We start from the raw sequence: 22,491 nt of genomic DNA, 5'->3' as shown, positions 1-22,491 counted from the left end.
CACGCACTTAGTGTCTTCCAAATATCAAAATATTGATAATTTTTAAACTTAAATGTTTATGATAATCGTTAATTAATTTAGAATTATATGAGATAAACTTGACTCTGTTAAAGTACACTTGAAACATAATGTTCACTCTAGTTTTTCAATTTTTCTATGAATTTAGCTAGTTATTGAAAGACTGATGGTGATATTGATATGATACCAAATTGTTCATACATCGAAACAGTTTATATATAACATTTCATTGAAATTTATAATTAATGTAGCGGCTTTGAATACTCGTAAACGGTTTTGATCTCTATTTCAACATTAATGTACATACCAAAAAAAATCAATTTACGTTTAAAACACTGGAAATGTTACTCGTTCAAATCGCCTTACAAAACAGTTAATTAATATAAATGAAATAATACCAGGTGCAATTAGTACCAATTTATTTTAATTAGAATTAAATAGATTTACGAGTCCGCGAACGATTGTCAATTTATATTTTACTATTAATACATAACGAAGAACTAGAGTTTTATCCAAAGTTTTATACCAGTATTACTCCGAATAATATACTGTAATCATCTATACTTTAATGTAAGTCAAAAGCACGTTTATATATCTTGTTCGAATTATTGTCGGTTTTCCTAACTTTAGTTGAAGTTCACTGGTTTAGTGACATAAAGTCTAGCAATTATATCAGTTTGTGATAAAACCGACTTTGTGATATATGCAGGCGTTAGTTTTGTTCGTTTCTCGAATTATATCAATGGAAAAAAAGTATAGAATATTGAGGTTGTAAAATTTTTGAGATGTTTTCGCGAACAATGTGATAATAACGTTACTTCGTGTGGTGAAAATGATATATTAGAAGTTGAGAACATAAGAAAATTATTTTGTAAGTTAACAGAATATAACGCACTATGTACTATATCAGGGGTGGCCAGCTACACTACCTTTGGAAGCCACATTTCAGGAAAGAATATTTGAAAGAGCCATTTATTTATCTTTGATAACAAAACAAACAATGAGAAACTGAAAAATCAGTTCAATTTTTTAATAATTGTTTTTCTTATTTGCATAAGAGCCGCGCTATGGCCACCCCTGTACTATATAGTTAAGATTTTCTATTCCTATGTAGTTGATAGTATCATTTTATAAATTTACATAATGATATTGAGAAATATGAAATTCTCAAATTAAAATGTTTTTAATGAAGAAACATTTAATATTTTTATAAAAATTAACCATCTAGCAATATTGTTATAATTATACGTGTTTTATACCAAATTGTAACGAGAAAAAAAAATTGTAAACGTATTGTGTAATTCTAAAGCTACATGTTAATACCAAATAAAGCAATATTATTTCATACATCGCATTTCACCTGTATTTCAGTGCGAAGGAATTCTACGACTTTTTTTTATGTATAACTTTATTTATAACAAATAAAGGTAAAGGTAAAACAAGTAACAAAAATATTATTCAACAACAACCGTGTACATAAAATATATTTTAATCCGTAAAAAAGTTGTATAAGAAGTAGTGTGTACCTCTTTGTAGTACTTGCTCATTGTGAGATTCTGCACGAGACTTTCTTGATATACTTTGTTATTTCATTGATGTTGAAACAATGTTAGTAGTGAAAGACATAGCATCCGTAGTAAAACCCTTATACCTATATAGTTTGAAATTTTTCGTTCATAATTTCTCTATACTCTTCTTGATCTTTTACCATTTTTCGAAAAACTCGATATTTCTTCATATGATAGCTTGAAAAAAAGAAAAAAAAATACGCTATAAATTTCAAAAATGACAAACAAAAATGGTGTAGAGCCTGGTCCACTTACTCGTAGCAATCACTCTTAGGTTTAACAATGTTTGCCGTTCCCCCCATTGTTTGGACAGCGTCGTACATTGTATTGAATTTCCCAGCTGCATAAGATCCGAGGATTGCAGCACCTATCAATACTGATTCCTTTTCAGTAGGACATAGCACAGGTAAATGTAATACATCCGCTTGTATCTGGATAAATAATGGATTCTGGCTTAAACCTCCACAAACTAATAAGGTTTCTATCCTATGGCCAGCAGCTTCCAATGTTTCCAAAATATGCTTTGTACCATACTGTTGAAAGACCTCAAAATTATTTCTTATCACAAAAAAATAGTCAAAACTTAAATAGCAGAAATATTCGTACCGTCAGTGCTTGTACTGTTGCTAAATATAACAACGCCAGATTCTCTTGATCAACGGTCAAAGAGAGGCCCGATATCTATACAATATTCAAGCAAAAGATTTATCAAAAAAAATTCAACAATAATGATTTAGTGTATAAAAATTATGTAGTGTAGTTACCATTCCTTTGAGAGTTGGATCGGCCAAAGGTGAGCGATTTCCATGAAAGTCAGGCCATACATGAATATCTTTCGTCAAATAAGAAACATTTTCTAAACCGTTTTCTTCAGTCATTGTTTGCAATAATTCAGATAAATATTGTTGTATGTGTCTAGAAGATCGTGTATCAATTAGTAAAAAAGTTTATAAATTTACAATATTTTTTCGAGAACTTACTTATTTCCGCTTAAACTTTTTAATATCCCTGGTGTCGCAGGGTGCGTATCAATTATGTGATCGAGTAGTTTTCCAGTTGCACTCTGTCCTCCTTCGCTCAACCATAAACCCGGAACCATGGCACTAAAATACGGTCCCCAAACACCACTGACAAAAAGTTTCTTCTCATTAACTATCATATGGCAAGTTGAAGTACCACAAATTAATGCTGTAAATTAAATGCAACATTGTTTAATTAACGAAGTACAGAGCATGTGAAAAATGGTGATGTATAATTATAGGGAAAATTACAAATACCTAATCTCCTCTGCAAATTATTAGACACACCAGGTACAGAACAGCCTATCATACCAAGCCCTCCAGCATGTGCATCAATAAGGGAAGTACCCACAGGTGTCCCTTTTAGAAGTCCCAATTCAGATGCAGCCTTTGCCGACAGTCCTTGGTTAACCGGATCGCCCGGAGTCCTCACATCATTACCTTCGTATCAATATTTCTTTTTGTTAAAATACAGTAATACTTTTCATATTATCTGTCTGAACATAAACTTCTTAACTTCTTAACTCGAAAGTTACGTGATGCAAAACAAAGTAATTTTTGCTTAACTTATCAAAAGCTTAATCTAGATCTAGATTTACCTATGTAGAAAGGACTTCGATAAAAATATAGAATTATTATCAGTACCTATCTTTCTCCAGTTATCCTTCTTAAGATCTTCCAAACAAATCTCCTCAAAAAATTCGTCGTTCCATCTATTATTACCGTCTGGACCAGCGTTATAGTTCCACTTACATACTAAAGAGCATAAAGATCTGAAATTAGATTAGAAAGTTGTATTACAATACTCAAGTTTTACATTAGCACACAATAGTATTGTTACCTTGATTCAGAACCTGTTGCTTTCCATGTTAAGAAATCAGGCAGATCAAATAGCAATGTTGCACGATTCCAGGATGAAGGGAGATTCATTTTGAGCCACAGCATTTTGGGAGTCTGCATTTCCAATGATATTTTTCCACCCACATACTGAAGCATTTCATGATCTAGTTCATTTATTAAATCCGTTTCCTTGTGTGCTCTGTGGTCCATCCATAATATAACATTCTGTTTGTCTGCACCTATGACACAGATTAATCTTAAAAAAAGAAATTTCATTCATGTAAATGAATAATTGTGATATAGTTGTATATATACCTGTTGGACTGACTGTGACAGGTGATCCTGTTTTATCTATTGCTACCAATGAACAAGTAGCATCAAAGCCAATACCTTTAACACTATCTGCAGAAATATCAGCTACAACAGACTATAGAGAAACAAAACAAAATTTTTATTTCTTTAACTGTACATGCCTGTGAATTTGATAGAATATCTACCTTGACCACATGGCAAACTGCACTCCAAATATTGTCAGATGATTGCTCATAAAAGTTAGGAGCAGGATGAAAAATTTCAAGAGGGCATGTTGCTAGTTTCACTATCTTTCCCTTTGAAGACACCAGAGCAGCTCGAGCACTTCCAGTTCCTACATCAACACCGACAAAGTAATCCATGTCTCATTCCTTGGAGCAGCCCGCAAATTTCCTATCTTATGCTAAGAGAATCCAACTGAATGCTCTACATCAACCAGAATCATTATGAACTGCAAATAAGAGTAGACACCCATTATCAGTGAGGTTTTACTGTAATCATAGGCTTATATTTTAATCTCTCATGACCCTGAGATAACTCTTGCAGCAATAAGAAACAGTTAAATAGTAACAACACAAGTAACAACTTATTGCTAAGCAGTTCTAGCTCTAATTTACATGTAGAAGGAGAAAAAAATTATGAAGAGAAAAGGAATTATTATTAATGAAATTATTTCAAACATATAACTTGAGATTACATTTGTAAAATATAAAATACAATACGTACAATATAGGAACGTTTGATCCATAAAAGTAACGTTGAAAACGAAGTACAACAATATTACGTAAGTAGGATAATACGTAGATCTACATATGAAAATACGTGTGCATATAAAATTCTAAGTGCGTTACCTTAATTAATTATACAGTCTCGCTGTTTCTTTCAGACGTTTTACGTAAAGTTCCATTAATGTTACGAGATATTAATTAAAAGAGAAAGCGCTAGTAACTAAAATGGTAACAATGTATCTGGAATGAAAAATAAAAAATCACATTGTTGGAAAACAGTATCGAAAATATCGTACACATTCTATACACGTGTGCAACTGTATTATTTGACAGCGACCTAGCGGAACCTCGCGTATTGAATAATCGAAAGTAATGCACGTGGTAATGTTTCTGATGTCACATATTCGTGAAAACGTATAATTTATTAGTAATCTGTTAATAAGAGATAGAAAATTATGAGTTGTATGTGTGTAATTAACGTGTAGTCTATTTTTGAATAATGTTTTCCAGAGAACTTTGTACTTGGACGTGTTGCATAACCTAAAACATGGTTCGTTTTAAAAACAGGTAATAAGATAATTATCACACACTTGATTATATTAATTTATTTATTTTAAACATTCAACGATACAGTTTTGGTGTTTGTTTATTATTTTTTTTACAATATATGTTATCTATAATTAATCGAAAGCATATTTGTAGATACATAACATTTGAAATAACTCTCGGTGATAAGTCTGATAGGCCATTCCCGTTAAAAACCACAGCATTATATTACGCTATACAGCAGAAAGTACAACAATTGTATGGAGATTTTGGTGCTGCTGCGATAAAAGCTGGTTTTTCGGGTAATATAAAATTTCAATTCTTGCAGTATCGGAAAAATGAAATTTTCGGCAAAGATTAAATTTTTTAATTATTAATTTTTCAGCAAAATATTGCAACGCACATACGAGGATAGCGTTAGTAAAAACTAGACATGGTCCTCATAATTTTTTACTGAAAGCTATCCCAACCATAAAAGACATAGCAGGACGTTCAGTGTCAGTAAAAATAATTTATGTGGGAGCAACTTTAAAACACTGTTTCTACTTTATTAAAGTAAGTAAAATTATTAAACAACATATTATTAATATTTCAAAAAGTAATTTCCAATTAAACAAAAATTTTTCAGAAATATCAACAACAAAAACTGGAAAAAGTATGGAATACTCTAAGAACCGAAAGAGAACGTAAAAACATGGAAAACGCCTTAATGACGTTAGTATCAGCTATGAAAGATTATACATGAAAAAGATTATGTGTACATATGTACAAATTTAATAAAACAATTTCCAAATAAGCCCAATTATCGCACGATTATATTCTACAAGCTTAACATAATGTGATAATAAATATTAATATATGTTTCGTAATTCCATTTGTTCCGTCATTCAATACGAAACGCGGGAATATTTTGAATTTTCAACCACCTATTTGGCGTTCTGAATGGGGCGTTTCGTTGTTTCGGCGCGTTCCAAGCGAGAAGGTTACCAGTCGATTGAGGGTGCGCGTAGGGGTCGTTGTTGGCCGTCGCCAGTTGTCGCTGGCTGTTGCTGGAGAGTCGATCGCGCCCGTTGCTCAGCCAAGGCGATGTTAAGACCCGTACGAATATAGTTGCCAGTCGATCCGCGAAGGTGCTCTCAAAGTGGTGTGATAGTCTAGTGCAGGCCAGTATGAACAGGCAGAGGCTGTAAGTCGTTGCATGAAGCTACACCGCGAGCCGTATCTCGTGATTTCGAATCAAATAGAATTCACACGCTGCATACACTATTGACGGTCGTCTAGTTCATTTCGAAAGAAACCGTTCCACTGTGAAAATCGCGATTCTAAAGTGAACCGGCGATACATCTTTACGAAACCGGCCCACTGTACGTTAGTAAATAAGTGTGCTACGCATAGAAAACGACGAAGAAGCGTCAACAAGAACACTAGGTACTCCTCTGGTCACCCGACGAGGATCTTGTGCTCGAGGTAAGAGAGGCAGTGCCCTTCTTGTATAGGTTATCGATTTCATTCCGCGACGTTCAAGGGGATGCTCCCGGAATCCGTTGATACTAATTCGTCCGGTTCTGGTTCTCGTCCCTTTGTTTGCGCCTTAACAGACTATCGGATCTCATTAAAAGATGCTTCTTCCTCGTCTGCTTGAATGGAACGATCGATTCGTAAAATCAGTCGCACCCTTTGTAGGCAGATATTATCTCTCATCACGAGTGAAATAACAAACGGGATATCGAGTGTGAAAGCAGTAATTATTTCGATACCAATTATCGTGTAGGCGGAGGTGTGTCATCTACCGCGATAAGTAGGATTAAGCGATACCACAATAGCGATTAAAACCATACGTGCTTCCTCTTTTGAACCTTAAGAACGTTTAAAGTACACAAAATCCTGTATATCAATAAAGAAGGTTATCAGATCTACAATTTGCAATAGTTCGAGTGGTTTGTTCGAAATTTACTTTCGGTTATCTTCGATGTATCATTCGAAACAAACAGGCATTAACGAGCGAAATATTTGCGAGACAAACGGTGGTAGAAATTCGAAACTGAGCTGAGTGTCTAAACAGAAATAGCGAACATCTACTAGGCTGATTCGTTGAGCATTTTATTTAGAAATCATTTACAAGCGTTGCGCAAACCTCTCGGAAGCTGTGCGAGCAGATGTCATTCCCGCTCTTAAGCATAGTCGGCCGGGACCCTGACTTTTTTTTTAATACTGTATACGCTCCCCGGATTACAATGCTGCTTCGGCAGAAATAATATCGCGGTCATGCTGTCGGCCGGGAGCCGAATTGTTTTCATCGGAGACGTAATGGTCGAGCATGTATAATCCGTGTAACCGATGGGGGACTCTTTTTGTGTTTCGACGGCTGTCGCGAAGGGGTCCTTCACCCGATTAGCTTTGATGTTCGGAGAACTATCGATTTGTCAATTAACCCGTGTCCACGGCTACGTTTGACTGGCTGCAACTGCATTTTCTGTCTTCTCGAATTTATCCACCTTTTAACCCCTCGCATTTGTATGTACGTATAGTGACGGGTGGGCTCACATATCAGTGAACAACGTGAAGTACACCGTTAGTCAAAAGATTTCGTAAAACGTAGACATTTGAAAAAATTGTATCGTTCCTTTTATTAAATTTCTCAATTCTAGCAAATACGTTCAATATTTTCGCTTAAATCTGTTTGGACACTAACATTCATAGAGTGGTATATTTTTGTCGTTGGAAAGGTTATCCCAAGGAGGGCCAATGTTTTCGAATCGTTTCATAGTCGACGACATCTAACACCATAGATTCAAGTCTTTAGTCGTGAACATACTTATAGAGCATTGATCTGTTTCACAGAGATAGTTAACGATGGTGAAATTGTTCCGAGGAAGATATCGTTCGTGCAAGACCTGAAAATACCATGTTTCCGCGTGCAAGAATAATTCTATGATCTTTATGGAGGCTACTCGTTAGACTAAGTTTACACAGTAGGACGTGCCTGTCTGCGGAAAGGGTAGATAAGCCTGTGTAATCGTCAGCGATAGAGTCCTCTGAAACAACTTAATATAACTTGCTTTTCCACCAAACGAACACGGAAATGAAACATTCACATCAAACGTACAACTTCTGTGCATTTTTAACGTATAGGTTATGTCATATTTAATCTCACACAGTATAGGGAATACAGGAGAAAGTAAACACACATTTAAGGTGTGTAGCGAAGATAGATTTTACGATTAAAAAGCTGGCAGTTGGTTGAATGTAAATATTCGAATTTTAAAATGCGCGCCAATTCGTTTGAAATAGGATTGTAGTTACACGATCACGTTCATAGGATATTTAATATGCTTGATGTTTTTTCACCATTTATTACATAAACCCCGGGGCCTTTCGCAATGCATTGCAAGTAGGGCATAAGGATGACTGTTACGTAATCCTCATGAAAGCGAAGTTATTTGCAGATTATATCGTTTATTTCGACGCCGGTTTGAGGCCGACGAAATATAACGAGGGACATACCTTGTTCTCAGTCGAGCGAGCCCTTAATTATTCTACTTTTTAGCATGCCCGTTTAAATCGAGTATCAGAGGAATATACGTATATACAAGGTGTTCAAAAAACTTGTGTGAACATAACCTTACTTAACTAATAGTTAAAAAAATTACCGATTTCTCTTCGACGAAGCATAGAGATCACCGTTGGAATAATGTAATTTATCGTTTTAACCTCTCTTTTGTACAGGATGTTGTAATTATCCTATTAATGATATAGAATTATTTTTCTTTTTTTTCTCTTAAACTGTTCGTCCTGGAAAACAAATTCCACGCGTGTGTGAAAGAATGACTTTCGTGATAATCTATTTTGAGAGCGTAAATCATTCACAGTGGTGAATAAGTGGGGCAAAAATAAGACGACGTAGCGCAAAAAGTAAGCAACGAGCTGAATGCCGAAATTGCTTTCCACTTTCAGCGACGCGCGACGCTCCATCGCTCCTCTCGCGGCGTGGACCAATTGTATTACGTAAATCAATTAAATCACCTCTCCTCTTCTACCGTCTCCTCGCTGCAACATCTTTGTTTTTTTGTTTCTCCCTTCGCCATTTTTGACCGTTACGCGAAAAAGAAAAAGAACAATGACACACTTTCTACGGCATCGTTACACTGTTGCCGAACACTTTTTCTCGTTTTAAATACTTATATCACTTTCGTTACAGCTAAATTTTTTTTATTATTTACACATGTCAATTTTTTTGTGTTTTTCTTTTTCTCGCATACTTCTACACTTTCGATTTACAAATGGTAATTTATCGACACGTACTCTTCGTTCTCAATTGTCGGTAATTTTTTTTTTATCTCCAAACTTGATCTCGCGATGATTTTCTTTTCCTCACTGACTTGCCGCGTTCAAACAGACGTTGAATCTCAACTGTAAGAAGCGCGAAATCGATTCGAAACGGTGTTCCCATTGATGCAGCAGGATCCAATCTCTTAACGGAAGGCTCGCATAGAGTAAAAGGTGCTCGGCGGTAAAAGTGGAACTTTCCTTCTTTCTTTCTCTTCTTCTTTCCCTCCGTTCTGGTCGGCCGTGGGGCGTATAAACGATACTTTGTTTAATGTTTACGCCGGACAGGAATAATTTACGGGTCGACGGTGCGCACGCCTGTCGTGGAAACAGCGGTGCCTTCCTCCGTGCTTTTAGCTCGCGTGGGACCAGCGATCGTTCCTTCCACGAACAGATAAACCCTTTTATGCTCCATGAATCTCTCCGTGCACGTGTTGACACTAATTGCTGATTAGAATGTTTAGCCGTTTCTTTCACGTGCGGTTTAATTTAATATTCTTCCCGGTGATGATTTCCGCCACGGAAACGGATATTCGTTAGATCTTCGTTAGATCTTCGTTAAATCTATAGTTACCACCGATGATTTATTTTTCTTACCCTTTGAGCAAGATTAATTAACCAGCCATTTATGTAGATTTGATTGCAGAAAGAATTCTAATCTAGTTTCGTAATATTTTCTTTCGTCGAATTCACGAGCAATTGTATAAGATTTTCTTTCGTTGATCTACAGGGTGTTCCATATGTATACTCGTTAACAATTTAACATTCTTCTCGCTAATGATCGTAAAATGTGTATCTACGGTTTTTATGGATTGAAAAATTGAACACTTCCGCAGATTCCCACCGTTCTCATGCTCGACCTTCGTTTCCCTATCCCGTATATCAGCGACGGGGTGATCGTAAAGTTTCAATTCGAACGTCGCGAATAAATCACGAGCGCGGCGAGCTTGGCAAATGGTACGTGGTGCATGGAGAATCACTATACTCTTACAAGCTACAATCGTCTCGTTATTTTTCCTATCTTAACCTATTTACATTGTTCGAAAAAAAAAGATGAAAAAAGGAAAAATAGCTTCCTTAATACGAAATTATAGTAATCTTCAATTACACACAATATGAACGCGCATGTATATACACGCTTCCATGATAGTGACCAGGAAAATTACGCGTGTGTATACGCTAACGATACAAATGAGTTAACCTAACCTAACTTAACCTCAATTTTCATCGTAAAGATAAAATATAATTTGCAAACACGACGGTGAAATGTTCGAAGAAAACCAGTACGAAAATGGTAGTAGAATCACTATGCTTACTTACCCTAAAAGGATACACATTATGCGTGCATTATTAACATCGTTTATGGTAACGTTCACGAAGGGATAGTTTAAGGCTAATTCAGCCACGTTGCTGGTGTGCACGCGCGCGGGGGCATAAATTGTGACGGATACGTCGCTTCTCGAACGGCCTATTAAAATAATTAATTTATGGAAAGCGCGGCCATTGGGAGAAAGAGAGAGAGAGATGAGAAAACGTGGGACGGAAAGAACGGTGAATTGCCAGCGTGGGCCGTGCTCTCTCTTGTGAGTGCTTGCACGCGTCGAAAACTGCACTGACACGGTGACCCTCGATCAGACGGTTCTCGAGGAGCGTCTCATTAGCCATGGGGATCCCCCCGATCAAGTGTATGTACCTCTGTCGAAACTGTCTGGTACGGTCCTGGTAACGACTCTTCAGTTATAAACGTTAAGTGTCGAGAATTTGTTCGAGAGTATTGTGAATTAGATTTAACGAGGAGTTGGTAATTTTTATTTTCGTTTTGTAGGTTAGAATTTTTTAGGTTATGTCGCTGATAATGTTCGTGTTTAATTTAGTAGTTTAAATTGTTAGAAATTCTGGTATTATCTGTGGTAAGTTTTTCTTTCCTTTTTTATAGGTTAGGTTAAGAAAGTTGTTGAAATTTTCTGTTGTTGAACGGTCACAGTTTAGGTTAGGTTTCTATTGTATTCTAGTAAATAATTCTAGCAGTGTTTTGAAATGTTTAAAAGAATGAAATTAGATACGGATCTGTTGTACAGTTTCTAATTCTATTCATAAAATACATCTGTTGTCCCTGTATTGTCGGTATACTTGGAAACACGCCTGAATGGTCGTCGATTCTGTCCAGGGACGCCATTATTCCGCTCTAATGTACAATGTTTCGATCCTGTCCACAATACTACCGATCGCATCTTTACGAGGCGATTATACACGAAGAAACATCGTTTGAAAAGCCGCTAACAATGTGCAATTACGTATCCACCAGTCGACTAACGGCGAACAAAGGAAAGCATATAGGAACGTTCCATTGAATGCTGTATGTACTCGGTGTTCTCGACTTTCTTCGATTATGCGTGGCCAAAAAGGACGAACCGCGACCGCGAAAGCGGCTACACATAGCTTCCTTCGATTGTCCCGTGGAGAGATAGTAGTAGCAAGTTACACGACCGTGAAAAAAGAAGAAGAAGAAAGACCGCGGACTTCCCTAATTATCGTCCGTTGGAATTGGAAGAGTCGCGGTGAACGACAACCGCGACTAATTGCGGAATCCTCGCGATCCTCCCGAGGTGAGTGTCTTCACGGATGTTCTGGATAGATCGAGCGAAGTCGGGTGGAGAGACGGTTGCTTGGGACTTTTGGAGATTCTGTATTTTAAATCCTGGGAATTTTCTAATTTCAAATTTTTGAATTTTCAAATACTTCAATTTTCGTACTTTTAAATTTTCAAATCTTCAATATTTCAAACTTTTAAATTTTCAAATCTTTAAAATTTCAAACTTTTAAATTTTCAAATCTTTAATATTTCAAATCTTTAATATTTCAAAACCTTTAAACTTTCAAATCTTTAAATTTCCGAATTTTTAAATTTGCAAATTTTAAAATTCTCAAATCTTAAAAATTTAAAATTTTCAAATGCAGGGACAGTCGTACATTTGAATCGGGGAACTACACAATACCGAACCGCTTACTTGAAAAACTTCCCAAGAACCCTCACTGCAACCCAAACAGAGTGTCCTTACCTTCATCATCCCTCGTACCTCGATCTTCCATTCAGAAAAAAAAGCACTGCTGCGGGTCATAAACTCCCATATTACAGCCACCCACTATACAAGAAACATGCGTCTACCTCTCTCAGGTATCCAGGTGCACTCCAACCCGCAATTCAGGGTCCACACGGTTCTTCCTTCAAAAGAACCGTACGAAACCGCTGTCTAAATTAACGAAGCATATTCAATGCATCCCGTTTAACTGTAAAACACTCCCCCCAATACTTGCATAAGAATAGCGTGTTTATTATATTACAACACGCCTCTTTTACAAAAGAGAAAAACGTTAGGTACACACCTATCGTGCAAAGTATACACAAGTACCGTTCGACGTTTATTTCGCCAACCGAACATTTTCGTACGCTTTCTCTCTACCGGTCAACAACTATGGGAAGAACAAGTCACGGATAATACGAAGCGGAAAGCACTTTGCATAATGCACGAATAGAGTGTGTAGGGTAGCGGAGAGAGGGAGTCTTAGTATCTGACAATCAAGATCACTTGCGAGCCCTCGTCTAATAATTATTTCCATCGCGAGAAGTACAAGCCCCATTGTCCACGGTGCAAGCTGAAAACCAGCCGTTTTTCACCGTCATTGTTCGCGACTACGCGTTTTTCAGACGCTTTTTCTGCGACTCTACGACCACCTTTCCACCATTTCTCCTTCCCTTTCATCTTTCACGAAGAATGAATATGCTTCGGGGATTTGGAACTGGGATTATCGTCTTTTCAATGGAATCTGGATTTAGAATGTGATTTTAGGTTATGTTATTAGGTTGTTGGTCTCTTTCTTCGTAAAATTCACCTCGAAAGATTTTTAAAAACAAGATATTAAACAATTTGATAAAATATTGAATCTGAAAATCATTCGTTATTTATTTCTTCTATTTTGAACGATATTATAATTTTCGCATAATTTTAAAATTCATATCGTTAATAATAATCGAAATATTAAATCTTTCTTCCTCGTTACATTTTCTAATTTAATAATCTAAAACCTCCGCATTCTTTCGAAATGTACATCTACCGTACCGAACCTAACCTAACCTAAAAGTCTACTCGCAGTTTGCATTCACAAAAGAAAATTTCACCGTTTCTCCCTTAAAGTTCCACGAATTCTATGTCCCTTACGACCATATATATTCCAGGTGTATTTAAGGTGTGCAAAAGTAGTTCCATTGGCTACGTTGTTGATGAATAAGAGTGGTCTAGACTGTGTATATAAGCTGCACCGTGGCCGAAAGCTCGCCCGGTAAACGGCCTCTGCAGAATGCAGCGTCGCGTTTCTTCGTTTGACGAAGCAGAGGCGGTCTCTCCCTTCCGTGCCCGCCACTCGGATTAGGCATCCGCTTCGTCCGGCTCGCGGATATATTTACCGCCCCGTTCAAATCATTCTACGCGGCCTGACCTGACCGCACGGAATTATTCTCGCGATTTATCGACGCCGTTCCACGGAATAATTCCTGTGGAAACGATTTGTCGATGCTGATGAGTTTCGTGCAATTATTCTCACGATTTATTAGATATCACAGAGAGTAATTGTTTGTGAATTTCTTCCCACGATTTGTAGACGAATTTTTGTAAGTATTACAAAGGTGGTATTTTGTTTACGTTTTGTTTTTTAGGTTATATTGTATGGGGAATTTTTAATGGAATGTTACTAGATAGTTGTAGAAAAATACAACGAATGTTTAGTAATTTTTTTAAAGTTGCTTTTAAGGTTATTGAAATGTTTGGACGTTTAGTTGATCGAAACTGGAAAAGTCGGTCGCGCGTGTCATTAAGTTGGTGTCACTATCAGACACACAGGGCTTCTTAACGACGCTTTAAAGGCGGTCCGCAAATAACTCAGCGGAGGTCTGTGCCAAAGGTTCGGTTTTTTCACCCGTGACACGTGGGGGTCGGGCATTTTTATCATGGATTGATTAGGACACTTCCTCCGATAATAATCCTCTCCCTTCTATACATTAATAAACCTTATCAATGTATTAACTATAGAACAGTCGAGATTGTAGAAAAAGGTTACCTTGAAACTTTTTTTCTTTTTTTATTAATACATACAGCGTCTGGAACGCGGTGTGTTTATCGTTTTATATTTAGATTTACCATTTAGCTATTAATATTCCTCATCCTTTGGTCACGAACAGCATACTCACGCGCTCCAATTAGAGTGTGTCTCCTTTCTTCGAGATAAGTGTGCTCCAGTTTTATATCCACTGGAAATACACACGCGGTATCTGTGTGTGTATATAACCTAGTCTCTAACGTTATATTCAATTAAAGAATATTTTTTTTGTCCCTGAAAAGAAAAAAATCAACACAAAATTTTTCTCCGTGAAATTTGCAAATGTGTAAAGTGTGGAAAAATATTTCATAATTTTTGCGCGTTTTAAAAAGTCACTGAAAACGTGTTGCTTAGACGATCTCGTATTTCCATGTCCTCCATCGACTCTGTTTCGCAGCAGTCTGCTTTTAACGCTTCCAGATTTACACGTCGACCAGTGCGTAAATCAGTCTGGAACGAATTCCTCGTGTCTGAAACGTTGGAATAAAACTATTCCTCTTCTCCGTCGATTTCATTGGCTCGATTCGACGTTTATCCCATTAACCAAGGTTTTAGTTACAAAAAAAGTCACTAGGAAAAGGGAGAAGCCTAACCTATATTAATAGTTTCAATGAAATTCGAAGGTATACGTCCGAAGATTTATCGTGTCTGACTGCCTTTATTCGGGATATTATACTGTATAAGGGATACGTTGACCCATGGTGTACGTACAGTGTAAATAAGAGGAGAACTGGCAGGGTTAACGCGAGTAGATTTATCTGGCTTTCGCAGCGCACACGTGGCCCTTCATACGAACCCCACAAAGATCGTTCCCCTGGGGGGCGCCCCACCATGTGGCCGTCATTGAGTCATCGAACGCGTGGAACAAAAATATTAACGCAGCCTGCGACCGTTTCGATTCGCACGATCAACGTTAGCACGGGCTAGATTGCACGACGCGTATAACGCACGTGTGGGGTATGCGTAATCGAAGAACGTGGGTACAGAATGTGCGTGTAAATTATGTTACGGATAATGTTTAGGAAAAGTATGTGTTCAACCATACCAGATATAAAACTTTGGTAAGATATTACACGATACGGGATGATATATCGTGACACAACACGGTACGGGATGGGATATGACACGGTATATGACGTGACATGATATGCTGCACGATACGACACAACATAACACTACTAGACACAACACAATGCAGTTCAATAGAGCATAGTATATACAATCTCATAAATCTCAATATATCCAGCCGCACGTTACAGTACAGATAACAGTTCCAAATAGGTTAGAATCAGATTATCGATTTTTCTCCGTCTGATACATTATACTAAAATGTTAAATAATTAATGCCGACATATGTAACTACTAAGAAAATCATAAATAAAGGGATTATAAACGCTTAAAGTGTACAAAACATGCCACACACGAGCATATAGCAACGGGCATAAAGCACGCTAATAACGTATGCGCAGAACGTGTGCGCAGTGGTATAACCGACGGACGAAAAGCACAGAAAGAATGGTAGAGGGTGGCACGTGCGTAGCGCGTCAATTATCACGTGCGGTGTACAGTACACAATCTACTAGCTTTAATCAAGTAATCCATCGCGAATTGCTCACTATAGATTACAGTAGGAAACAACATTAGCGTATCTCGATTTCGAATAGTGTGTAATACGCTGCGTCCGGAGGAAGTTGAGCTGCTAAGAATAGATTGTTCAGTGTCGTAGGTCAGGCTAAGCTAGCAGCAAGTCTGTCTAAACGTGGAATACACGATGACAAACTACGTTTAGGGCGTTCCACTTGTTGTAACGTTAGGGAAGGTGCTTTGGTGGTTGTTGGAAAATAGAATAGAAAGATTGTATACGTACTATTTAAGTTTCACGGATGGACAATAAGTATTGATTTATACGAATAGATTTTAAACGTTGGCAGATTTAATTTGTGTTTGATTTATATTTGCGTATTTATGGCATAAAGGCGGACCCGTATGTAAATTCTGGTTTAATGTACCGTTGACACGCGACGTAAAGATTATAAAAAGAATCTCGATGGTTATTCCTGGCATCAAAGCGTTCACCTTTGACGCGTCGACTCGGCTGGAATTTTGCTCGTTTTCTGCCGGGCCATCTGCGACCTCGCCATAATATTTGTACGCCGATGCGCGCGGCCCAGTCGGCATGCAAAGAACGCGTCAGAGCTTGCTCTGCAGCGGCGTCGCAGTCACTGTAATCGCGTAATGGATTCTTCAACACGTACTTGAATCTTTTGACATTTCCTAGTTTCCTGGATACTTTTTCAAGTTTCTCCAATTTACCAATTTGACTAATTTCATTGTTAACGACATGTTTCTCACATACAAAATTTAAATTCAAATAATTCAACCAATTGAAAAATATTCCTGCAATCGAATTGTATTTTTCTGAATAAAATCCTACAATTCCTTCGTACAAATTCTACCAGCATACAAAGTACATACTTCTAACATATCTTCACATGGGAACAATCGTACTTTCCCATCACGTAACCAATTACTCCTATCCACCCACGATCTCTAATACCGTCAACGTATCCATCAACGTTTCGCATCAATTACCCAAACCACTGCATACCAATTAACCCAGTCTAACCTTTAAACAATCCTCACACGAATTGTTGAAACTACCAAGCCAATCAGGCCAATCAGGTAAAATTTATTTTCTCTATTAAAGTACAGTTATTTCCCAAAATATTCGAATGCTGCTTACGTGACGCTACCGGTGCAGTAGCGACCTAGCGTCAAAGTGTTCATTTTAAGGTTATGTCTAATAAAATTATCGACGTTTACGCGTCGTGTTTAATGCTTGTTTCCTTGGTGTCCAAATATGTTTGAGAGCAAATGTAAGTGGTTTCGTCGCGGCACAAAATCCTTGCCATATGTTCTTCTGCTGCAAGGGAGCTTTCAAAAGCTACTCGAGACTATCTCAAGTATCCACGAGTTTAATGCAAACTCGCTAAAAGCTACTATATATATACACACGTATATACAAGCCAGATGGTTTAAAATTTCTCTGGAAAATTTCGTGTCGTTTGTTATCTTAATAGCTATACATCAACGTTTAATGGGTTTCTTTGTTTTATCATTGACCTATGTAGAATTTCGTTGGACATTCCATTCGATGGTGTCCGGTAGTGTGCAGCAGTCACGTTTCAATCGTTCGTTGCACGCTTGATCCGCGTAGTTGCCTTTTTTGGTCACGTCTTATTCGAAGACGACTACGTCGTCCGAACTTTCGTCGGCGGATGATGTAACGGCTCGCATCATCGTGCGAGGATCGTTGACTCACAGGTCGTGTTGCTCTTCTTCGCCGACACGGAGGATCGATGTCGCTTTCACGCGGCCATCTGCGTGAAAGTGGTCGACGAAACGGGTGGTGGTATACTTTTCGACTGGTGGTTGTAAGTGTTACGATTGTTCTTTTGGGAATTCGAGATGGTTTATGGCGTGGAACTGGAAGGCGTGGATGGTTTTAATGTGTTTTTTGGGGTGGACATGGGGATAAGCAAATGGGAGGATCTTTTTATATTTTTTCGGGTGGAAATAGGGAGAGCAAATGGGAGAATTTTTTGATATTTTTCAGGTGCAAATGGGTATAACAAATGAGACTATTTTTTCATATTTTTGAAGTGAAAATGGGGACAGCAGATGAGAAGAGGTTTTGGTACTTTTAAGAGTAGAAATTGGGATAGTAGATGGGAGGATTTTTTGATATTTTTGAGGATAAAAATGAGAATTATTTTTTGGTATTTTTGAGGTGGAAATGGAGGTTAGGATTACATAGGATTTTTTGGTACTTTTAAGGCAGGTAATAAATGGGAGAATTTTTTAATATTCTGAAGGCTAGAAATGGGAGGATTTTTTGATACCTTTAACATTTCGAAACGGTGCAAACATTAGGCTAGAGTATCTAGAATATTTAATACATTTTTGTAGTGAAAATAGAATAACAATTGACATAGCGATACAATTCGAAATATAGTTAACATTTCTCAATTACCAGTTTATTGAACTCGCTACGAATACCAACGACATGAATCACAAGGCAGGAAAATTCAACTTTACCCAGTCTCTGGCAATCCCAACCGAGTTCCGACAGCCTTCGTTTATTACAATACCACCGGTCTAAAATTAATATACACGTTACTGTCTCTGGGAACGGCCAATGAACGTCAATGAAACGGCTAATAAATTTCTCCCACTAACCGAACGCTATATCTCTCGCTATTAGTCCGCAAATTGTCAAGTATTTCCTCGCATCAGGTGTTCTTCGACCCAGAGATAATTACCTGCGATCGACCTCTCCTCTAATCGCTTTATAAAAAAAAACAGTGAAAGTCGTAAATCATCTCGTGCAGGTAGTGTTTCCTCAATTCTAAAAAAGAATCAGATAACCAAATTTTACTATCTAATAAAAAAAAGTACGCAAGCAGAACAGGAACTGAATGGAAAAATTTCGACTTTCTATATATTATTACCAACTCTGATAATAATCCAATGGGAAATATTTTCGCGTAGAATTCGAAGCAGCTGTACTAAAGCACAAGCTGGACTTGATCCAAATGGCAAAAGTAGAATGTGAATCGATTTGGACGATGATGAGAAGAAGATGGCAAGAACCTCGTATGGTTTGTCTGCGGTTTATTTATAAATATATCAATAACCAGGGTGAATCAACTCGCATAAATAACAAACACACTTGGGTGATTCAATTTCTCGTCGATTGCTGTGAATGCTGAAAATTCAGTGTGACTCGTGTTTCGCCTTCTCGTTACCAATCCTCGATTCGGATAATTGCACGTTAATTGACGTGCAATTAAGCAGAAGTAACTGAACGGGACTGTTAAACCCGTGCAACGAGGTACATAATTAGGGTGATCGAGCCGGCGAGAATGAGAGTGTCCGTAAGTTAAAAGCGTCAGAACGTTGGGTTATCTGGATGCATTTAATGAATTCCCAGTGGATTGAAAGTTGAGGCATTCTCGTCTTTCAAGGGCTCGATTATCTAACTTTTTTCATCACGAGCCACTGTGAAGCGTTTCATTATTCAGTAACGATATAATTGCGCTATTAGAATAGAATACATTCCATTGTTGACGGTGTAAAAATAGTATTGAAGTTAATATTAACCCCTTAGCTGCGAAAGATAACAAATCTTTCGTTTTGGCGTTCGAAGATTTTTACAAATTTAGAAATTTATCATTTTCAAATTTCTATTATGAAATTGAAGTGGGAGTACTCGAAGGATTGAATTTTATGAAAAATTTAAGGATACTGAATTAAGGCAAAGGTGTAGCAAAAATTCACCAACGGCACAGAAAATTTTCGAAGCGCCGATATCAGTGAAAGGGATAAGTCGTACGAAATAAAATTTCAGAAGAAAATTCCAAAAAATTCTGACGAAAAATTGAACGTTGATTAGGTCACTTTTGAGTCACCCTGTAGTCATATAATAGTCACTCGTTGCGTGAATCATATCGGAATAATTCCGCTAGTGAAATCACTTTCACGTGATTAGCGCGAATTTTACGTAACGCCAATTATTTCGAAAAAGAAGCAGCTCAAAATTCGTTTTTTCTTACATCTGCTTAGAGAAACGAGGAAGTTACGATTCGGAAGAATCGCGTTTAAGATACGATACGGATATCACGCGTTGCGAATTTCGTTTCTTCCTTGAAGACGACGATCGATCCAAAGGTGATCCCAGAGGCTGAAAGGAAACGAAAGAAAAATGAATCTCACAGCAGGGTTAGCCACAGTGCGTTTTAACGTTACACACTCTGTGATACCTTATTTGGTTTCGTCTTGGTGCTAGCCACGGCACGAAATTGCATAAAAGGCTTCCTGCACGATCTTCTCGTTCGCCATTCTTATGCATCAGCAACATCATGCAATCCGTTTAACGCACGTCCCCTCTAATCCCTTTGTTATTGTGGAATAAGAAAAAGGAAGATGCGAGACAGCAGTGACGTCAGAGCACACTGTGTAGCTACGTATATTCATCGACTATTAAAACTATCCTAAACTAGAGAAACAATGACTCAAGGTTGCATTTTCCAAGGTCACAGTTTTGTTCAAGGTTCATAGTTTCCTAGACTCTTTTCCTCTCTTAGAAAGATAGAGAGAGAGAGAGGACACACTTTCCTTGAACCTATACAAGTATCTGTTGTAAGTCACTTTTCGACGATGGCTTCTTAGCCTGAGCCACGACCAAGTTTATGATACTGGGTTATTACGTATCTGGACTCTGGAACATGTTATGAAAAGGAGAGATCGAGTTATGGTTAAGATTAGAGGTCTGGAAAGCTTAAGATGGACGAGAAAGTTGTGTGATTTGGTCGCTACAGGCTGTTTCGAATCGTATGACCGCGCAGGGTTACTTCCCCCACTCCTTTCGCGCTCGTTACCCCCACTACGCTCGCGGTTGCTCCGCCCACTACGCTGGACGCTTCCCCCTCCACTTTGACAGTCACGCTATAGTAGAGATGTTCAGTAGTAAGCATTAATATTGGGGTAGAACAATTTTTTGTAATATATCTTCTAATAAGTCTTTTTAATCCACAAAAAATGTTAAAGAACATTCTGTTAGAAAATAAGAATGACAAGTTTATGAAAATAATGTAACTATAAATTTTTGTTACTAGTATTCATAAATTTGGGGTTGTAGCAATCGTTGATCGCATATTTTAAGTGTACAATTGTTTGAGAAATTTTTCAACGCGCATTAAGATCGTTAGATAATAATGAATTACAGTAGAAGTATAATAACGGCAATAAATTTTCATTACCATTGTTTATATCGATATAATAGTATGATCAAATATTTTTGCACACCACTGTAGAATTGAGTAAAAGTTTATACATTTATTTCTCTCGTTTATCCGTTAATTATTTCGGTCATGGAAGGGAAAGAAGAGGTTTTAACAGTGACCGATTTTTTAAAACCTATTACTCTGTTTCTCCTGGAAATTCTCCACGCAAACGGCAGAAAAAGAGGCTCCTTTGAGAGTTCACGCGGCGAACGACGAGGATGAGGGAGGCGCAAAAGTCCGTGGAAAAGGCGCGTTTCCAGCCGGTTGATCTGAACAGCTTGCAAGCTGAACGCTTGGCATTTTTTTTCTCTTCTTTCGCCGAGCGACGGCTCGTGTTCGCTTCTGGGTTAAACGCGGATCTAAATACGAAACGTGCAACCGCGATACACTTGCGACGTAAAGACGCGAGGGACTGAACAAGCCGACGCCTCAGTCAGACTTGTCGCGAAACGTTTGTACACTGGGTGACTCGATAAAAGCGAACATTCGTCGTGTTTTCTATTGAAAAAAAAAATTCTTCTGCAATCTTTTGAAATTTATTCGAAAACCATAATTAAGCTACTCGTCGTAGCTGTGTGAAATTCTATATTTACAGATGCGGCCGCGAGTATTTCATATGCATATATAGGGTGGCGGATAAATTGGGAATATTGATTTCTTTTCTGTCGTTAAATTGTGAAAGGTTATCGGAGATAAGACAAGCGTTTTCACGACAAAGGAAATTGATGTTTAGCGCGAAGAATGGAACTGTGACCTTGACATTTTTTCTTTTTTTTTTTTTTTCACGATAGTATTAGGTTTACATTCATGAGTAAATTGGTTTTGAATACTGCTGAACGATTCTCAGGTGCAACTAACGTGTCCAATGTTATCAGGACACTGACGTTTCATCTGCATTGCGGGTAGTTGAGCCACAATCTGATAACGAGTCCTTTGGTCTCTATTTTGTCCTTTGCTTTTACACGCCGCGTATTAAATTCTCAGTTATTATTGCATTATATATCACGTTAAGTTTTGACTAATCGGTGTAGTATGAACGATAAATTAATTCACGACACGATGTTTCTCTCTTCTAAAATAAAAACAAAATTTTCCAACTGAAATTTACAGATAAAAATGTAAATTTTTTAAAATTTAG

At 37.5% G+C, this 22,491-nt stretch overlaps 2 protein-coding genes across 2 annotated transcripts; one reads left to right on the top strand and one right to left on the bottom strand.

The window, feature by feature from the left end:
• Positions 1 to 1,669: 1,669 nt before the first annotated feature.
• LOC108572845 (FGGY carbohydrate kinase domain-containing protein) lies at positions 1,670 to 4,533 on the bottom strand. The gene is made up of 11 exons (XM_017935164.1): positions 4,484 to 4,533; positions 3,943 to 4,208; positions 3,761 to 3,872; positions 3,447 to 3,684; positions 3,251 to 3,378; positions 2,864 to 3,046; positions 2,567 to 2,774; positions 2,351 to 2,501; positions 2,193 to 2,267; positions 1,842 to 2,119; positions 1,670 to 1,763 (listed from the first exon to the last, which is right to left on the bottom strand). The coding sequence occupies exons 2-11, from the start codon at positions 4,117 to 4,119 to the stop codon at positions 1,670 to 1,672; spliced, it is 1,644 nt and encodes a 547-aa protein (XP_017790653.1). The 5' UTR covers positions 4,120 to 4,208; positions 4,484 to 4,533.
• Positions 4,534 to 4,749: 216 nt separating this feature from the next.
• Positions 4,750 to 5,823, top strand: LOC108572906 (ribonuclease P/MRP protein subunit POP5). The gene is made up of 5 exons (XM_017935241.1): positions 4,750 to 4,866; positions 4,996 to 5,052; positions 5,188 to 5,333; positions 5,417 to 5,586; positions 5,660 to 5,823. Exons 2-5 carry the CDS (start codon positions 5,033 to 5,035, stop codon positions 5,774 to 5,776), a joined length of 453 nt encoding a protein of 150 aa, XP_017790730.1. The 5' UTR covers positions 4,750 to 4,866; positions 4,996 to 5,032; the 3' UTR covers positions 5,777 to 5,823.
• The last annotated feature ends 16,668 nt before the right edge of the window (positions 5,824 to 22,491 follow it).

This window comes from Habropoda laboriosa, unplaced genomic scaffold (genome assembly GCF_001263275.1).
Source record: "Habropoda laboriosa isolate 0110345459 unplaced genomic scaffold, ASM126327v1 scaffold102, whole genome shotgun sequence".
Taxonomy (NCBI): Eukaryota; Metazoa; Arthropoda; class Insecta; order Hymenoptera; family Apidae; genus Habropoda; species Habropoda laboriosa.
This window is presented reverse-complemented; position numbering and strand designations above follow the sequence as displayed.